The sequence below is a fragment of the Xenopus laevis genome, chromosome 3L (genome assembly GCF_017654675.1).
Source record: "Xenopus laevis strain J_2021 chromosome 3L, Xenopus_laevis_v10.1, whole genome shotgun sequence".
Classification (NCBI taxonomy): domain Eukaryota; kingdom Metazoa; phylum Chordata; class Amphibia; order Anura; family Pipidae; genus Xenopus; species Xenopus laevis.
The window spans coordinates 103315192-103332246 of record NC_054375.1 but is presented as its reverse complement, the minus strand read 5'-3'; the positions used below and the strand labels follow the sequence as shown (position 1 = coordinate 103332246).

General features: G+C 39.9%; 1 protein-coding gene across 7 annotated transcripts in view; it reads left to right on the top strand.

Annotated features, from left to right (window-relative positions):
• Positions 1-17055, top strand: part of tjp1.S (tight junction protein 1 S homeolog) — a 247470-nt gene that overhangs the window by 41123 nt on the left and 189292 nt on the right. For 2 of the 7 annotated variants that reach the window (XM_041586750.1, XM_041586746.1), the window contains exon 1: positions 8640-8749. The exons of the other annotated variants lie outside the window; for them this stretch is intronic. In XM_041586750.1, the coding sequence (XP_041442684.1) occupies positions 8655-8749 (95 nt within the window). In that variant the 5' untranslated portion in view covers positions 8640-8654. Of the gene's footprint in view, positions 1-8639; positions 8750-17055 lie in introns of those variants that run through there. 7 annotated transcript variants of the gene reach the window in all.

The window sequence follows — 17055 nt, the reverse complement described above, 5'->3', positions numbered from 1 at the left end:
ATTTTATTGTTGCACTCCTTCGCCAGCCTTAGGGCGCTGATCATTATTGGATAAACTGCTTTTGATACAACCGAGAGACTGTATAGAGATCGGCAAAAGGAAGTGAACTGAAAGTTTTTGAGCTATCACAATTGCAAACTGAATATTGTTTATGAATCTCCACAACCCAGGAATACCTTATGTCCACCTTATTACATCTAGTGGGCTGGTTATTTCTCATATAACATGTTCGAGGGCTGGTTTAAATTAAAATGGGGCTATAAAAATACTTTGAAGGGTCACATTCAGCCTGCAGGCCTCCAGTTGGACAGATCTGCCTACGGTAATGAGACTCTGGTCCTCTTAATGTACCCTAATGTAAAACGTAGGCTAGAGCACAGAAGGTTTAGGATAGCACACATCAGATATATAATGATCCTGAGTGTCCCTCAATTAAACTGGGCTGGCAAGAGAGGCAGTACAATTCTGAAAAAGGCAGAATAACACATATATACCATACACCAGCCTGTTGGTGCATCATATTGTTTACACCAGCCCAGGGTGCAGCAGGATGTAAAACTGGGTGATATTAGTTCCTGAGAATAGACACCCAAGGCATCACACTCGAAAAACAAGGTTAGGGATGAATTAAGAGGTAGTGGTTAGTAGACAGGACAATGGCATTAGACTAGTAAAGGATGATCTGGGGAAATCTTAAAGGGATTGTTCACCTTCCAACACTTTTTTCAGTTCAATTGTTTTCAGATAGTTCACCAGAAATAAAGACTATTTTCTACTACTTCGTGGCCATTTTTTTAATATTGAAGTATAATACTTTATATTTCACCTTCTTATGTCTTTCTGAAGCAGCTCTGGGAGGGGTGGGGGTCAACAACCCTGCAAACTGTTCTAAACTGATACATTAATTAATACCTTTCTTATTTTTGGCCCCACTGAGCAGAATCCCCGAGTTGCATCAAAGGCAGCTGTTATAGTTGATACAATAGTTTCTAATCTTGAGAAATGTATGAACTAATGTAGCAAATTTTAACAGTTCAGAATCTGCACCTGGATTACCAAACTGCCAGACTAAAACACCAGAGACTAGAGTCCTGCAGTGGGTCAGGTACCCGCAAAAAAAGCATGCACCCTGCGGAATGAGGGTAGGAGCCACGGACCTATGGGTTGGGTTGTGGGTCTCATCTAAATTTCTTATGTTATGTAATATTGTCTATATTTTACTTCTTTTAAAGCTTTACAAAACTTGTTTCTGTTCCCGCCCACTTTTGATGACACCACTTCCGGTTTGCAGCACCATCACTTCCTGTTTGATGGTGGTTGGCGGGTTGAGGATAAAGCAGTTGCGGGTCTGGGTCGGTTAGCGGATAAAAGTGGCAAAATATGCGAGTTGCGTTTCGGGTCGCAGACTCTACCAGAGACATTTAAAGGGAAACTCCACAAAAACATAACAAGCTTTTTGAAAAGTAAACATAATTTCAAGCAATTTTGCAATGTACATCAATTAAAAAATATGCAGACTTTTAATGGTTTGGAACAGGTCCCTAAAGGTGGCCATACATGGAGAGATCCGCTCGTTTGGCGATGTCGCTAAACGAGCGGATCTCCTTGAGGTGGGCAATATCGGGCTGATCCGATCGTGGGCCCTAGGGCCCAACGATCGGATCCTAACGATGCCCAAACGGGCGGTCGGATCGCGAGACCACATCAACGAATAGATGCGGCCGCGATCCGACGGGATTTTCTGTCCCATCCGATCGAGATCTGGCCGACTTTCGGCCAGATCTCGATCGGTGAAGCCCGTCGGGGGGCCCCATACACGGGCCAATAAGCTGCCGACAGCTTTTATCGGCCCGTGTATGGCCACCTTAAGCCTAGCCCCCTGTCCTCCTGCTGATCTGTCTGACTACTTTGCTGAGCATGCTGACTACTGTTACTTAATTTCATCCATTGATAAACACACCACTTAAAATCCCACAGGAATGAATAGAGAGTGGCAATATTTTACTGTGGTGAGCTCCAATTTTACATTTTTTACATTTTTACCCCTAAATGTTGGGGTGAAAACAATGGTATTGGCAGACATCTTCTCAACTACATTTACATTAAAGGGGTTGTTCAATCTTGAGTTAACTTTTATTATGATGTAGAGACAATTTACAATTGCTTTTCATTTTTTTAACTATTTTTATTTTTGAGTTATTTAGCTTTTTATTCCGCAACTCTCCAGTTTGCAGTTTTAGCAGTCTGGTTGCTAGGGTCCAAATTAACTTAGCAACTCATGGATTTGAGACTGGAGTATGAACGGGGAGGGCCTGAATAGAAAGTGAGTAATACAAAGTAGCGATAACAATACATTTGTAACCTTGCAGAGCATTTGTTTTAAGATGGGGTCAGTGAACCCCATTTGAAAAATTGAGAAGGTACATAATTAAAAAACGAAAAATAGACCAACCGAAGAGTTGCTTAGAATTGGCCATTCTATAACATACCAAAAGTTAGCTTAAAGGTGAACCACCCCTTTAACTGCAAAGAGTACTTTATATATGAATGATGAGACAAAGGCCTACAATAAAGGCTAAGGGGTGTCAATTTAGAGTCTATCTCATGTGCCACAATTATATTCTCTTGGGCTCTGGAGAGTGAATATAAAAAGAGGCTATCCAGAAATATTGACTGATGAGTGATGAAATTGGATTCTCAGCAGTCTCAAAAAAGGTCAGAAACGTGAAGTATGATTTAACAACATAGTTAGCCCGGTGAGGTGAGATTTAAATTAAGTCACACCTTTAGCCCTTCAGAGGGAGTAAGTAGCACACGCCTTCGCTACATTTTCATGGATCCCAATTTAGAATTTATTTGACATGAATAGAGAATGGTGAAAATTACATTTGTTTGCCCATTTTTGTTTTTAATGAATCCATCTATCCTTCCTTCTACAGGCTGCTGTACAACCCTAATCTGTCTGGATACGCCCATATATAAAAAAAAGGCACTAGGTGCAGTAATTCATACCTACCAATCAGCAGGTAGTATTTACAGGTCATATGTTTAATCACGTTTAAGCACATGATCAGCGTGTATGTGTTGGAGGGATCACTGGTAGGAACGAGCAAACCTCTTCATCCTGTACAGTTTTGCGTCAACATTTACCGTTTCGCTAGCGGCAACCAATTTTGCATACCTGCATTCGAATTTTGCCATGTGGTCCGTTTCGCAAGAAAAAAAAAACTTTCTATTGCACTGAAAATAATAATGTGGATGTCATTATTATTCTCCTTTCACATCAGCCAATGGTATTGGAGCCCTCACCTTGTCCTAAGGAGCTGTCTGGGCACTGTGTTTGGGATAATTGGCAACATGGAAACCTCATTATCTCAGTTGTAACATATTGGAAAGGAGCATCTCTAACCATAAAGGGCAATGCATAAGTTATTGCAGAGCTAAATATGCCCTAACTGCAATATAATTTCACTATAATTTCCCATTAACCCCAATGCATTTTGGCTAATTTTTCAGTTATTTTGTGAACTCTATTTATGGGGTAACAAATACACATCCTCGTAAAATGGCTATATGCTTTTGACAGGATTGCTGTAAGGGGCCGAAGGCTCAGTATGGAGTGCGGACCAAGGATGAGGCAGTTCATCAAACAAAGTTCAAGGTACAAAAGAGTTTGGCAATAGAATGGTCAGAGTCCAGGCAAAGAGGTCAATCCAGGCAGAATAGGGTTAAAACGGTTAAACAGGCAAAGGTCGGTACACAGGAATCAATATAACAATACTAGAATCACACCCAGGAATGCACAAAGCGAAACCTATATTATGTTGCAGTCTTCAGGCTCCTTTAAATAGGCTTCCTTTGGTGCCAAAATTGGATGTAATGACGTCATGACGTTGACGCTGGTGTGTTTATGCTGACGTGTTTACGCTGGTGTCCATTCCGGCGCTGGTGTCCAATCGGCTGGCGAGAAGGAGCTGGCGTCACAGTGCTGCGACCAGGAAGAACCATGTGGGAGGACAGGGCGCCCCCATCTTGGATCGAGGAATGGCGTCGGTGAGTTGTTTCCCTTACAATTGCTCACTTCCAATTTTGCAGCCACACAATGTATAAACGTCTGATAAAATGACAATAACTCTTGGCTAGTGATATGTACCCCCTATAGCAGTGGTCCCCCATCTGTAGGGTTGGCTTCCTAGGGGAGGGTCCAATCTGAAGGTCATTTAGGAGCATATTTGAGTAGAAAGCCTTTTTTTACCGTTTGGTACTTCTGGAAGGCCATCCTGAAGGTCAATCAGAACAACTATGGATAAATAGCTAATACACTGCAGCACTTTAGGATTATGGCTGATACATAATGTTGTCGTATGTTTGGGATCTAATTATTTAATGGGAACCCTGGTCAAATGTTGGGCCTCAAAAGGGAACATGACTCAAATGTGTCCAAGACCACTGTTCTGTTATTAAAACCAGAAAAAATATTCCCACAATCTCTAGATTGGGCTTCCATATATCCAAGGACTCATCAAACTTCTCATTACAATCTTCTCATTACCTCTTCACAACCATGCATTTAAGGCCTCACTAGAGCTGCACCCCTTCTCTGGAAATCCATTCCATGTTTCTTCTGACTTCTCCCAATCTCTCTACATTTCTGTAGAGGAGCTTGCCCTCATTTAGCATACATGTGATATACTCTATGCCATCTGCTAACTGCAATGGAATCTTAACTTCACTTTGCTGAATTATTGCCTTGCCCATCCCCACACCTTTTAGATTGTGAGCTATTGGCCATGACTAGCTTTACCTCCTTTATCAATCAGATTTTGTATTAATTTGTATGCTTCATATACACACCCATCTATAGTACAGTGCTGTGTAATATGTTGATGCTTTCTTAATATGTGTTAAAAATTTTATGTCCAGTACCCCCTTTTAAGTCTAGAATGCTCAACAGGAAAATACCCTGTGTTTAATTTTACCAAGACAAACAATAACAATGTTTTATGGGTGGGCCTCTTTGATGAAGGTGCCTGCCCTGAAACATGGTTGTTATTTGGCTTGGCACATTTAAACACAGGGTAAATCCCTGTTAAAGTGGTGGTTTAACTTTAAGTACATATAGTATGTTATAGAATATCATAGAATGGATTTGATGACTAGGTGATCAGCACCAAAGTCTCATTAGACCTGCTAACAGAGTACTAAATAGCTGTGTGCTGGAGTTTTCAATGCTTTCTATTTATGATGGAGGTGCCATCCTCCTAAACTCTGCAGCACCAGGGTAAACTTCAAAGGAGAGTCCATGTGTGCCTTGTGAATCTTTTAGGGTCCCTAAATGCCCCCAGGTTTCCTTGGATAACTTGATGATATTTAATCATATGCAATTACTGTAGATGGTACTTGGTGGACTATTTTTTGGTCTGTGTGCTTTATAAAGTGGGTGTGGCAATTAAAAATGTGCATGGCTTTTTAAGAATGGTATTTATCCTTAGTTTCTCTCTTTTCTCCCGTGCCCTCTGCAGTGATGCGAAAAAGCTGGGACCTACCCGGGTGCTAATTTGGATTTGATGACTAGGTGATCAGCACCAAAGCCTCATTAGACCTACTAACGGTGATCAGCACCAAAGCCTCATTAGACATACTAACAGAGTACTAACTACCTGTATGCTGGAGTTTTCAGTGCTTTCTATTTATGATGGAGGAGCCATCCTCCTAAACTCTGCAGCACCAGGGTAAACTTCAAAGGAGAGTCCAGGTGTGCCTTGTGTATCTCTAAGGGTCCCTAAATGCCCCCTCCACATATTATGAGTTTCCTTGGTTTGGTTAAGATGTCAAAATTATTAAATTATATTTACTTTTATGCAATTAGTATATAATGGTACTTGGTATAGTGGTACTTGGTGGTCTATTTTCTGGTCTGGCTTTATAAAGTGGGTGTGGCAATTAAAAATGGACGTGGCCTTTTAAGACTTGTATTTATCCTTAGTTTCTCCCTTTTCTCCTGTGCCCTCTGCAGTGATGCCAAAAAGCTGGGACCTACCCAGGTGCTAATTTGGATTTGATAACAAGGTGATCAGCATCAAAGCCTCATTAGACCTACTAACAGAGAGGGGATTAAATGGGACGCTATTCTAGGAGCTAATAGGATTGTCTGAGAAGAAATTACTGCAGCACCTTTTGGTTGCAAAAGTGAAAAAGATGTGTTTATTGGTCATTAACCAACAGGCTTTTTTGAAATTTTTTTTTTTTTTTTTTGCACAAGTGAAAAAGTTGTGTGGTCAGTAACCAACAGGCAACGTTTTGGGCTTAGTCTTGCCCTTTCTCAAGCCTGCCTGATAGTGTAACATACAAAGTATTTATCCCCCACATTAGGAGGAGTTTACCATACCAGGACCCACTCCCAATCATGTGAAGACAGTGTTCAACTCCACAATAAAATACATTTAGATTCAATAAAGTCCAAGTTGCATTGCTTTTTATGTATCATATTAGTCCATATTCCATGGTGTCATATTTTTCTGCTAGTGAAAAGATAATATTATCTCACGTATAACAATTGTGAACAAATTTAAAAACAAAAAAAAATTAACGTTAAGTTGTAGAGACTGTGGTACCTTTTACCCGGAGAGGATAGTTCCATGTGGAATCTCCTCATGGTATCTTGTACCCATCATTTATGTGTACTGAAAACCTTTAGAAATAGAAGATTATATTCAGGATCAGGCCACACAGGGCGTTTTGGGGAGATTTGGTCGCCTGGTGACTAATCGCCTAGTTTTTGCGGCAATCCAACCTCCCAAAACGACTTCCCTCACTCTGTGCCGGCTAAAATGAAATAAACGCCGGCGCTAATCACACGCGGCAATTTGTTTTCCGAAGTTGCCTCACGAGGAAACTTCAGGCGACTTCGGAAAACTAATCGCCGCGTGTGATTAGCGCCAGCGGTTTTTCATTTTAGTGCCCTTTGTCAGCTGGTTTAAATATTAGATCTGGATTGTTCATCAAAATACGCAGTTCCTGCTGTTCATTCCTAGACATATTGTATGTCACATTAGCAGGAGCAGTGTCGGACTGGGACACCAGGGGCCCACCCAAAAACCTTTGACCAGAGGCCCACCAATTAATCTTAGACCAGGGGCCCACTCTTAGTACTATTTTTCTTCCTCTCCTCTCTCAACCTCTATTCTCCTAGTGTCTTTTCTTTACCTACTATAATCTATTTTCCATCTATTTAGCCTCTTTGTCCTCATAGAAATAGGGAATGGCCATGAAATAGGCCAAATATTTAGCAGCATGAGAGCCCACTGACACCTGGGCCCACCGGGAGTTTTCCTGGTATCCCGGTGGGCCAGTCCGACACTGAGCAGGAGTGATATCAACATGGGTTTTTTTTTAAACATTTCAATATAATTCTTAACCAATTTTATATAGTTTTCCACAGCACTATCACCTGGTGGAGGAACAAATGTGCTCTTATTACGTAAGCCAAGCTTTTTCAAGCTTAATTGAGAATGTCCCAACCCAGTGTTACAATAGGTGGATTCAAAGGCTTTGGGTTTATTGAAAAAGGACTTAAAGTGATACTGACACTAAAAAATGAATTTTAGCATATGAATGTACATTAAATGTTACCTATAGGTCATGTTGATCATTTTTTGCTGAGAGTTTTTTTTTGTATATAATTGTTAGTTGAAGTTCCTAAGCCTGACTCTCTGACTTTGCCAACCTGACTGTCCCATCTCAGCCTGTTAGTTACAGTTTCTAATGCTAACGGACTCCTGCTACACAAATATGGCAGCCCCCTCATACAGGAACATGGGGGATCAGGCAGGTAATGTAAAAGCATCATGCAAATACTTTATGGCAAAGTTAGAAGTAGCTCGCAAAGCCAATATTATAATAGATGTAAAAAAAAGGTGTCAGTATCTCTTTAAGTCTAAGGGCTATTCCACACGGGGAGATAGCCACGCGTTTGCGGTCGCGGCGACAAAGCGCCGCGCCAGTCGCCGCGACCGGCGCAGGCGACATTTTCAGGCGACTGTTGAAAAGCGCATCGCCTCGTGTGGTTAGCACAGGCGTTTTTACATAGGCGCCCATACAAAACTGTCGCCTGCGCCGGTCGCGGCGACTGGCGCGGCGCTTTGTCGCCGCGACCGCAAACGCGTGGCTATCTCCCCGTGTGGACTAGCCCTAAGGCTTCTAAAAAACCTCTCCATATCTATGTCCAAAGTAAAAGAGTCACAGTGATTTGTTGGGCAGAATGATAACCCCTTATTCAATAATGTTATTTGTTGTTCAGTAAGGGGGGGAAAAGGAAATATTGTGTATTAACGTTTTGGTTGTCGTAGCCGTGCTGTGCGGCCAGGCTGTTGTCTGAGCTGCTGTGACACAGTGCAGGAAGGAGGGGGAGAGAGGAGAGAGAGGGAAGAAGGAGGGAGCTGCCACCTCTAGCTGTCAATGGTATCTCTATCTGCCGCTCACAAATGGCGCTCTGCTGACCAGACACGCCGAGGGGAGAGGACAGTCGGGGAGAAGGAAGGAGGCGACAGGGGGTCACAGGGCAACACGGCAGATGCCTGGGAATGCAAATTTCATGGTCGCATGCAGTGGTTTAAGGGGGGGCATCGGAGGGGAGAAACAAGGGGGGAGGCAAAATGAAATACCAGAAATACCTGACTGTGCTGCAGATGGCGATCGGAGTGACTCCTTCCAACAGAGGGAATCTGCTGCCTTACAAGCGGAGGCTGTGGTGAGTGTACAGACACGCAATGGCTGCTTTCCCGGGGGCTATGGCATCCTAGCAGCCGCTCAAGTGTGTGCATGTAACATTCTATCTAGTGGGCGCGCTCCATTTCACATGCTGCTGCTGCTACCTGTGCGCTACTACTGCTGCTGCTGCTGCTGCATTCTATGCCGCAAATCACACGGACTGCCATTTGGGCTGTCACATGGTCCCATTTAGGCACTTCATGGGAAATATGCTTCTGTATATTTATACATAGTGGGGCATCATGGGTGATTAGCAGACACTTTCCAGTGGCTATAAATCAGGTAGAGGCTGTGTGTGTGTATAGAGTAAGGCAGTGTTTATGTTGGTCTCATGGATATACTATGAAGCATAAAGCAAAGGCTGGTAAAGTGCATATTTTCTACATTGTCTACATGACTGATTGCTATGAATGATGCATGGGATTGTGTAGAAAGCCTTGTGTGGACAATTATTGAGCATGTTGGTGTGATTAGCAGTGTATCCTGGTGTACAAGGCTCATGCCTGACAGCGCTGTTGGTGAAAATGCGTTTGTTTCTGCTCCAGCTTCTGAATAAACCTACTGATCTTACTATTTTGCAGTAACATTTCCGACACTGGACTAAAAAAGCATTAGGCATCTGCAATACATAAACCAGCAACAGACACGTGTGTCATTATCACTCTGCCATTAACTCTTTCATTACACATATTCTGCTAGCATCGAATCAGAAACGCGCTACTACTTACTCATCCTCTTACACAGGCACTTTTTTTTATATTTATGAATATGTCTTTATGTATATATATCTGCAACTTTGCTGTTGGTGTTTAATTTCGACAAAGCCTACTAAGGAGCAAACCAAAAGCAGTTGCTCATGATTTGTTTTAGAAGAATAGGTGACCTAACTCGCTCACCAATAAACATATTCATCCAACAGTCTGAAAACAAATTAAGGATCCTTGTGTTTTGTTGATGTCTAATCTGTCAGTGGTATGACATAAGATTGATCTATTATCACATTTGAGGCTTTGAGATTATCTTAATTCCATTAGCTCATTGCAAACACAGGGCACAATGTTTAACTATTCAGCTCATTTCAGTGCCTGCAATGCAGGGGAAATCAATGAGTGTTTTTATATATATAGTTTGGCAGAAACATCCGTCTCCATCTGTTTTCTTAATATATTTAATCTCATCTGTTTGTCTAGCAAATTGACTGTTCAGATAATATTGGACCGGTAACTAACATAAGTCAGATCTTGAAAAAGCATTGTTTTTGACCTAGTGTTGTTGCTTATTTTTAAATTCTATTAGGTATATACAGTATATAGAAGAACACTAATAGACATATGTTACCTGAAAAGGGGGGAATTATCTAGGCAATATCCTATCAGTAAACACTACAAATAGGGCAGATATCCTATCATAAACTCCAGATGTGCTTAACATGATATATATATATATATATATATATATATATATATATATATATATATATATATATATATATATATATAATTATACTCTGGCTAAAAACTCAGCTCCTATGCTCATACCTTATACAAATGTAAGGATGAATAAAAATACAGTAATACATTTATAAAACATGCCTAAAAGACGGGGCGGCTGCATTTAATAAGACCAAAATGTGTATATCTAAACATATAGACCAGTTCTTCATTTTTCAAGGTCAGTAATTGTGGTTGAACTGGGTCTTCAAATACCCACATCTCAAAACATCGCCTCCATTTTTTTTGCATTGTTGTGACACTCTTGCTGCATCATTTCAATGAAAACACAAGATGTTGAAATCACTTTTGCATAACAGTTACCTTGAAAAGGTCCCAAAGGAAAGCAAAACATTGGTGCATGTAACTAAAAATATCATTGGTGCATGTAACTATATATCCAATCCATATGGGTCACGTGGAACAAGCCAAACACTGAGTGGATGTGCGCATTAGGAACACTTTGGTACTATCTACAGAACGGTAACAGCATTATTGGTGCATATGTTTGTGTTTTTGTGTGCATGTCTTCATAGAATAGGTTCATATGTTAGTACATACAAGCATGCATACACATATCCATTACAATGTTTAGGTGCAGATTGTCAGAATAGCAGATGAATGGCAAAATGTTACTTCAATGGTTTGTGAAAAAATTGGCAATAGCGTTAAAAAAGTGTCAGTTAGGAGATGTAGCATCAGTTTTATTGGTGTGTCTTATGGGCTGACATGCTTTAGAAGGTCACTTGGTGTGGTGACAAATAGTGATGGGCAAATGTATTTTTATTATAATTTTGTTAGCAAATTTTTTCGGACAGATTTGCCCATCACTTGTGAAGAGTGCTTACACCAAACAAGTACAAATCCAGACCCCATTCTTGCCTAGTCTCCTGCCTAAAGGTTAGTTCACACAAGCAGATTCAGGGAGATTAGTCGCCCTAGCCTTCTTCTGGGCGACAACCTCCCCAAACTGCCCTACTCCTGCCCTCCGTCTGTTAAAATAAAAATCGCCTGCGGCAATGCACACACTTTGTTTGTTTTCCGAAGTCGCCCGAAGTTACCCCGTGAGGCAACTTTGGAAAACAAAGCTCCGCATGTACATTGCTGCAGGCGATTTTCATTTTAGCGAGCGGAGGGCAGGGGGAAGGCAGTTTGGGGAGATTGTCGCCCTGAAAAAGAGGTGATTTGTCGCTGGGGCGACTAATCTCCCCGAATCTGCTTGTGTGGACTGACCCTAAATGTTGTTTTTTGGGGGTTCCGAGCTTTTTACTTCTGTAATGTCTCATCTTTTTGCCAATGGCTTACAATTTACTCTTTCTTTTTGTGTTGTATTATATCCATATACTAATATGCAGTCATATGAACATGTTCAGTATCTTAGCATATCTCTGTACAGATTTTTTTCAGAGTTTAGAACTGCCCATCATGTTACAAACATCGTATGTGAGAACTAGTGATGGGTGAATCTGTGGTGTTTTGCTTCTCCGAAAAATTAACAAATGTACGGCAAAATTTGCGAAACGTCGGAAAAAAAAAATTGTGAAACGAATTGAATGGTCATGCGAAACGAAGTCAATGGCCATCAAAATAATTTTGATGTGTAACAATATTGACGCGAGAGACCATTTTTAGGCATGCAACTATTTTGTCCAAATGCATTAAAGTCAATGGGCGTCCGAATAATTTTGACACGCCACAATTTTATGCCCGCGACAATTCTGACGTGCAGCAATTTTTTTTTGTGGCGGATTTTTCACGAAATGCGGAAATTCGCTGCAAATCCATGCCGAATTTATTCTCCCATCTGTAGTGAGAACTTTCCTGCTTTATATTGACAGTAGATTCCTTAGTAGAACACCCAGGTGCTGTACTGCTACATATATGGAGTGATAGCTGTTGTCCAGTGTTGAATAATTCGTCTCTCACAACATTAAATATCCAGACCTTAAATCTTAAATAATTACTGAGCAAATACGACATTGCTGCAAGGTCTTTTCTTGTGTGACAGTAATTGTTAGGCACAGAAGCCATATGGGTATGGGATCAGTTATCAGGAGACCTGTTATCCAGAAATCTCCGAATTACAGATAGTCCGTCTCCCATAGTCTCCATTTTATCCAAATAATCCACATTTTTTAAAATGATTCTCTTTTTCTCTGTATAAAATAACATCACCTTGTACTTGATCCATACCTGGGGGTTTTTGGATAAGGAATCTCTCAGTAATTTGGATCTTCATACAATAAGTCTACTAAAAAATCATGTAAACATTAAATAAAGCCAATTGGCTGGTTTGGCTTCCAATAGGATTAATTAAATCATAATTGGGATCAAGTAGAAGCTACTGTTTTATTATTACAGAGAAAAAGGAAATAATTTTTTTCAAATTTGGACTATTTGGATAAAATAATGGGAGACAGCCCATTATTTTGTGCTTTCTGGATAATGGGTTTCCGGATAACTAATCCCATACCTGTACTAGTATTTACCATTTTCTTAGATGTGGCTTACCAGAAGAGGCAATCTGTCATTAATAACACCCATACAATTGAAGAGAAATGGATATTGTGTGACCCTGCCATTTTCCAATTTGTTTCTGTCTTTTAGGATACCATTCGATTTTTATGTTTAATGCCTGTGACTCAGTATTGCGTGGATCCATTAATGAGCAGAGCAATTATTCTGCACAGTGAATCTCTCTCATTGGAATAACAGCTTCTGTTTGTGACTGGGGAAAGGCTGAGGGCACTGTTCTCCTTATTGTAAATATAATATCAGATATCATTGCGCTGGTATAAACAGAGCTCTTTTTAGTCCACTTTCCAACTAATTGCCCATTGACAGTTTGTAGATATCATTATGTATGTGCAAGTGAGGCAATGTGCATCTGGCTCTTTTTCTGCAAGATAAACTTTTTTTATGTAGCCAGCTTGGGGCCAACAATTCATTGATCCAACATCTGTCATCAAACTGCAATTCTTGAAACAAATTTGCAACTCATTTGTTACAAATGTAATGAATTGGCCTGCAGTGGGAAATAAAATCTATAGCAGGTAAAAAGTTTAAGAAATGACTAAGGAAATTCTCTAGCATTTTAATTCGATGGCATTTCAACTTGCAATTACAATTGCTTTCAATCTTCTATATAGAAAAATTGAAGGCTTGTTGTAGTACCCATCTCTGTGTCTATACCATGTATTGCAGCTCATCCAGGGTTTCTAGCAGTTTTGGTAGAGACATTCTGTCCACGTTTAATAACACAATGGGTTAAATAGCCAAAATATCAAAATATCTAAAATGGAACTATATATATATATATATATATATATATATGTGTGTGTGTGTGTGTGTATGTATATATATATATATATATATATATATATATATATATATATATATATATATATATATATATATATATATATATATATATATATATATATATATGTATATTACTTACTTTTACCAACTACTTCTGTAATTGCTATCTATTAATTATGTATTTGTCTTTTTTTGTTCTGTTTACTGCTGGTTCTGCCTTAAAGGGGAACTCCCCAAAAACATAACTTAAGCTTTTTGAAAAGTAAACATAATCTCAAGCAATTGTGCAATATGCAGACTTTTCATGATTTTTAATGGTTTCTGACAGTTCCCTAAGCATAGACCCCTGCTCTCCTGCTGATCTCTCTGACTACTTTACTGAGCTGGCAGACTACTGTTACTTTGTATCAACAGCCAGCTGTTATCAGCCTGCATCTTTCAAACCCCACAATTCCCTGCACACACGATTTCAATAAGGAAAGGAACATCACAGTGCCATGCATTGTGGGTTACGTAGTTCGTGCATGCTGTCTGTAAGCTGTGGAGAAGTTGTAACAATTTGTAACATCAGTGTTTAGTCCCTCCTTCTCTGCCAGGATTTCAAATGATGCAGAAAGAGAAGAACTGTTAAACAGCTGGATTTCAGCATATAAAATAGCATTTATTCATACTTTATTCCCCTTTAATTTTAAACCATGTAGTAAAAGCCAGCTGATTACCAGCCATGAAGGAAAATGCAAGTTATTGTGATTACTGTAAGTATTGGAGGAGAGCTGGCTTCTGCTACATTGTTTCATAAGTCAGCCACTCAGAAAGGGACAAGTAAAATCTGCTTTCAATAAAAAATGCATTTGCAAATAACTTTAAAACCACTGAACTATTAATTCTAATATACATTTTAAACTAAATAAATATATATTGTAACGTTTCTTAGAATTATATTTTTAAGACTTACTGTAGGTGGAGTTTCCCTTTAATGTTCATGACTGCATTTTATTAAAATGATAATATAATTTAAGAAGCCTGTGGAGCCTTAGGGCAGACTGAGTGTCATAAAAATCCATTATAGGGACACCTCTAGCCCATGGTCCTTTAGCTGCACAGCACTGTGTTAAGGCTTAAAGCCTCTACTGCATGAGTGCCCATATTTTACTAATGCGGGGTCTACTTTTAGTGAAGTTGTCCCATTATGATCTACATCCTTAAAACATTGTTAGCATTCTGCTACATTGAAAATATTACTTAAATACTGATTTATGAGAAAATGTATATGGCTATATTTTACAAACAACTATTTCTTATGTTACCTTTACATTATAAATATCTGAATGAAAAGCATGAAATAGGAGGGTGATTTAGTCAAACTGTTTCTTGACAGTGCCTTGAGATCTACTGATCACCAGCTAAAGGTCTACTGGTAGATCCCGATCTACCTTTTGGGTACCCCTGCTCTACTGTAATAGTACCATATTGGAAAACTAGACAACCTAGTCATACTGTGCATAAATGATTATTAAAATAATTTGCCTTTATTATATTATTATTATAATAATAATAATAATATTATATTATTATAATAATATGCCTTTGTATGAAGTAGGGGTTCAAAGAATCAATAAACTGAAACAAATGGTAACAAATATTGTCTGACTAAAGGTATTGGTGTAGTCCAGCCACTACCAGAAGACAAAAATATAACAACTGAAGTATTAGGTTCCCAGGGAATTATTCTTTCTGTATGCCCTTGTGTGTGTAATACTGAAGATTCAGGCAAACCTTGGAAATGCAGATGCAGTAATAGATGCTGATCATGCTGATTTATTACCACTGAATCCACTACATCAGATAAATCAGAACTGTCTAGCTATTGGTCAGGGGGAACGAAGCAGGTAATTTACTGCCCCAACATGTCCATCTAGGTTTCTTTGTGAGGTATCATCACTTTCTTATAGCCTAGCCAGGAAACACAACTATAAGGGGCTGATTTAAGAACATTCAGAAAAAGTCCCTTTCTCCAATTTGGGCTTTTTAGTGCAAGCGTTCATATTTTTCTCATAGTACCTTAATCCACATTTTTTAGAAATTTATGAAGTGCCCAAGCCATAAAATCTTCAAATACAAAAGTACGCCAAATAAAAGCTGTCAAGGTCGTGTAGACGTCAATGGAAGCTGTCCTTCTTGCAAAGGTCTGTCTTTAGTTTGCGGTTTTTAGGAGATTCATTAATTTGCTGTTGTATGATTGTTTGTTCATTCATACGTTTTTGGATTTTTTGTTTGGACCACTCAGAGGCAGTTTCTGTTTTGTGCTTTTTATAATCAGATCTTTCATTGCATTCATGGTTTTAGAGAAAATCCCATATGTAATAACATAAGTTTGCTAAGGGGAAGTAACACATAGCAAACAATAAGATGGTTGCTGTTAAACAGGTGACCAGTAAATTCTACCAGCTGATTGGTTGCAATAGGTTACTGCTCTTGGACAAACATAGTGCCTTTTATTATATAACCCCCAATGAGTTGAAATGTGGTTTCAAAAAGCTCTAATACCACTAAAATGCAACCTTTAATAAATGGGCCTTTAAGAGTTAAACAGCTCACTAGATGGACTAAGGACACCAAGCTGAAGACAAAATGAAATAGCAACATAAAAGAAATCTGCAAAATGGCAAAAAATTCGTGAAACGCATTGAAGTCAATGGGCGTCTGAATAGTTTTGATGCACAACAATGTTTATGCTTGGGACTATTCTGTCACGCGCCCAAATTTCTTAGTTGTGATGGATTTTTCGCAGAAATTCGTAGCAAATTTGCGACTGCCGAATTTATTCGCCCATCACTACTACTAATTTGTGTTTCCTGCAGGGGCGAAACTACCGGGCGAGCAGGGGGTGCAAATGGGCCAGGGCCCGCACCCCCAAGGGCCCCCCCGGAAGATCGTGCACGCTGCAGCCGGCTGGAGTCGGCTGCAGCGGCAGAGAAAAATCGCGCAGACGAGGGTGGGGGCGGGCCTGTCTGCACGGCCCGCACCAGGGCCGTCCCCACCAAGTTACGTTACTGGTTTCCTGGCTGCTAGGCCCACTTCCATTGGTTTGTAGTTTGCACCCACAAATTGAGCTACCTTACCTTGAATTTCTGGCCCATTAAAATTTACTATTCAATGTAAGGAAGAAGCTATATTCTTTTTGATACAGACAGGCCTGGATTTGTGCCTAGGCAAGATTTCAGGGGCCCAGCCACATAGTAAGTAGCACTAGGGGCAAGCAGCTCCCCAGTGCTCTGAGGGGGGCGGGTGCATGCTAAGTGGTGAGGCGGGCACTAGGACCATGCAGTTTAGGGGTGCTGCAAAGGTAAATATGGGCCTGAATACAGGTATTCCTTATCCAAAATCTTATTATCTAGAAAGCTCAGAATTAAAGGCAGACCATCTCCCATACTGCCCATTTTAAAGGGATACTGTCATGGGAAAACATGTTTTT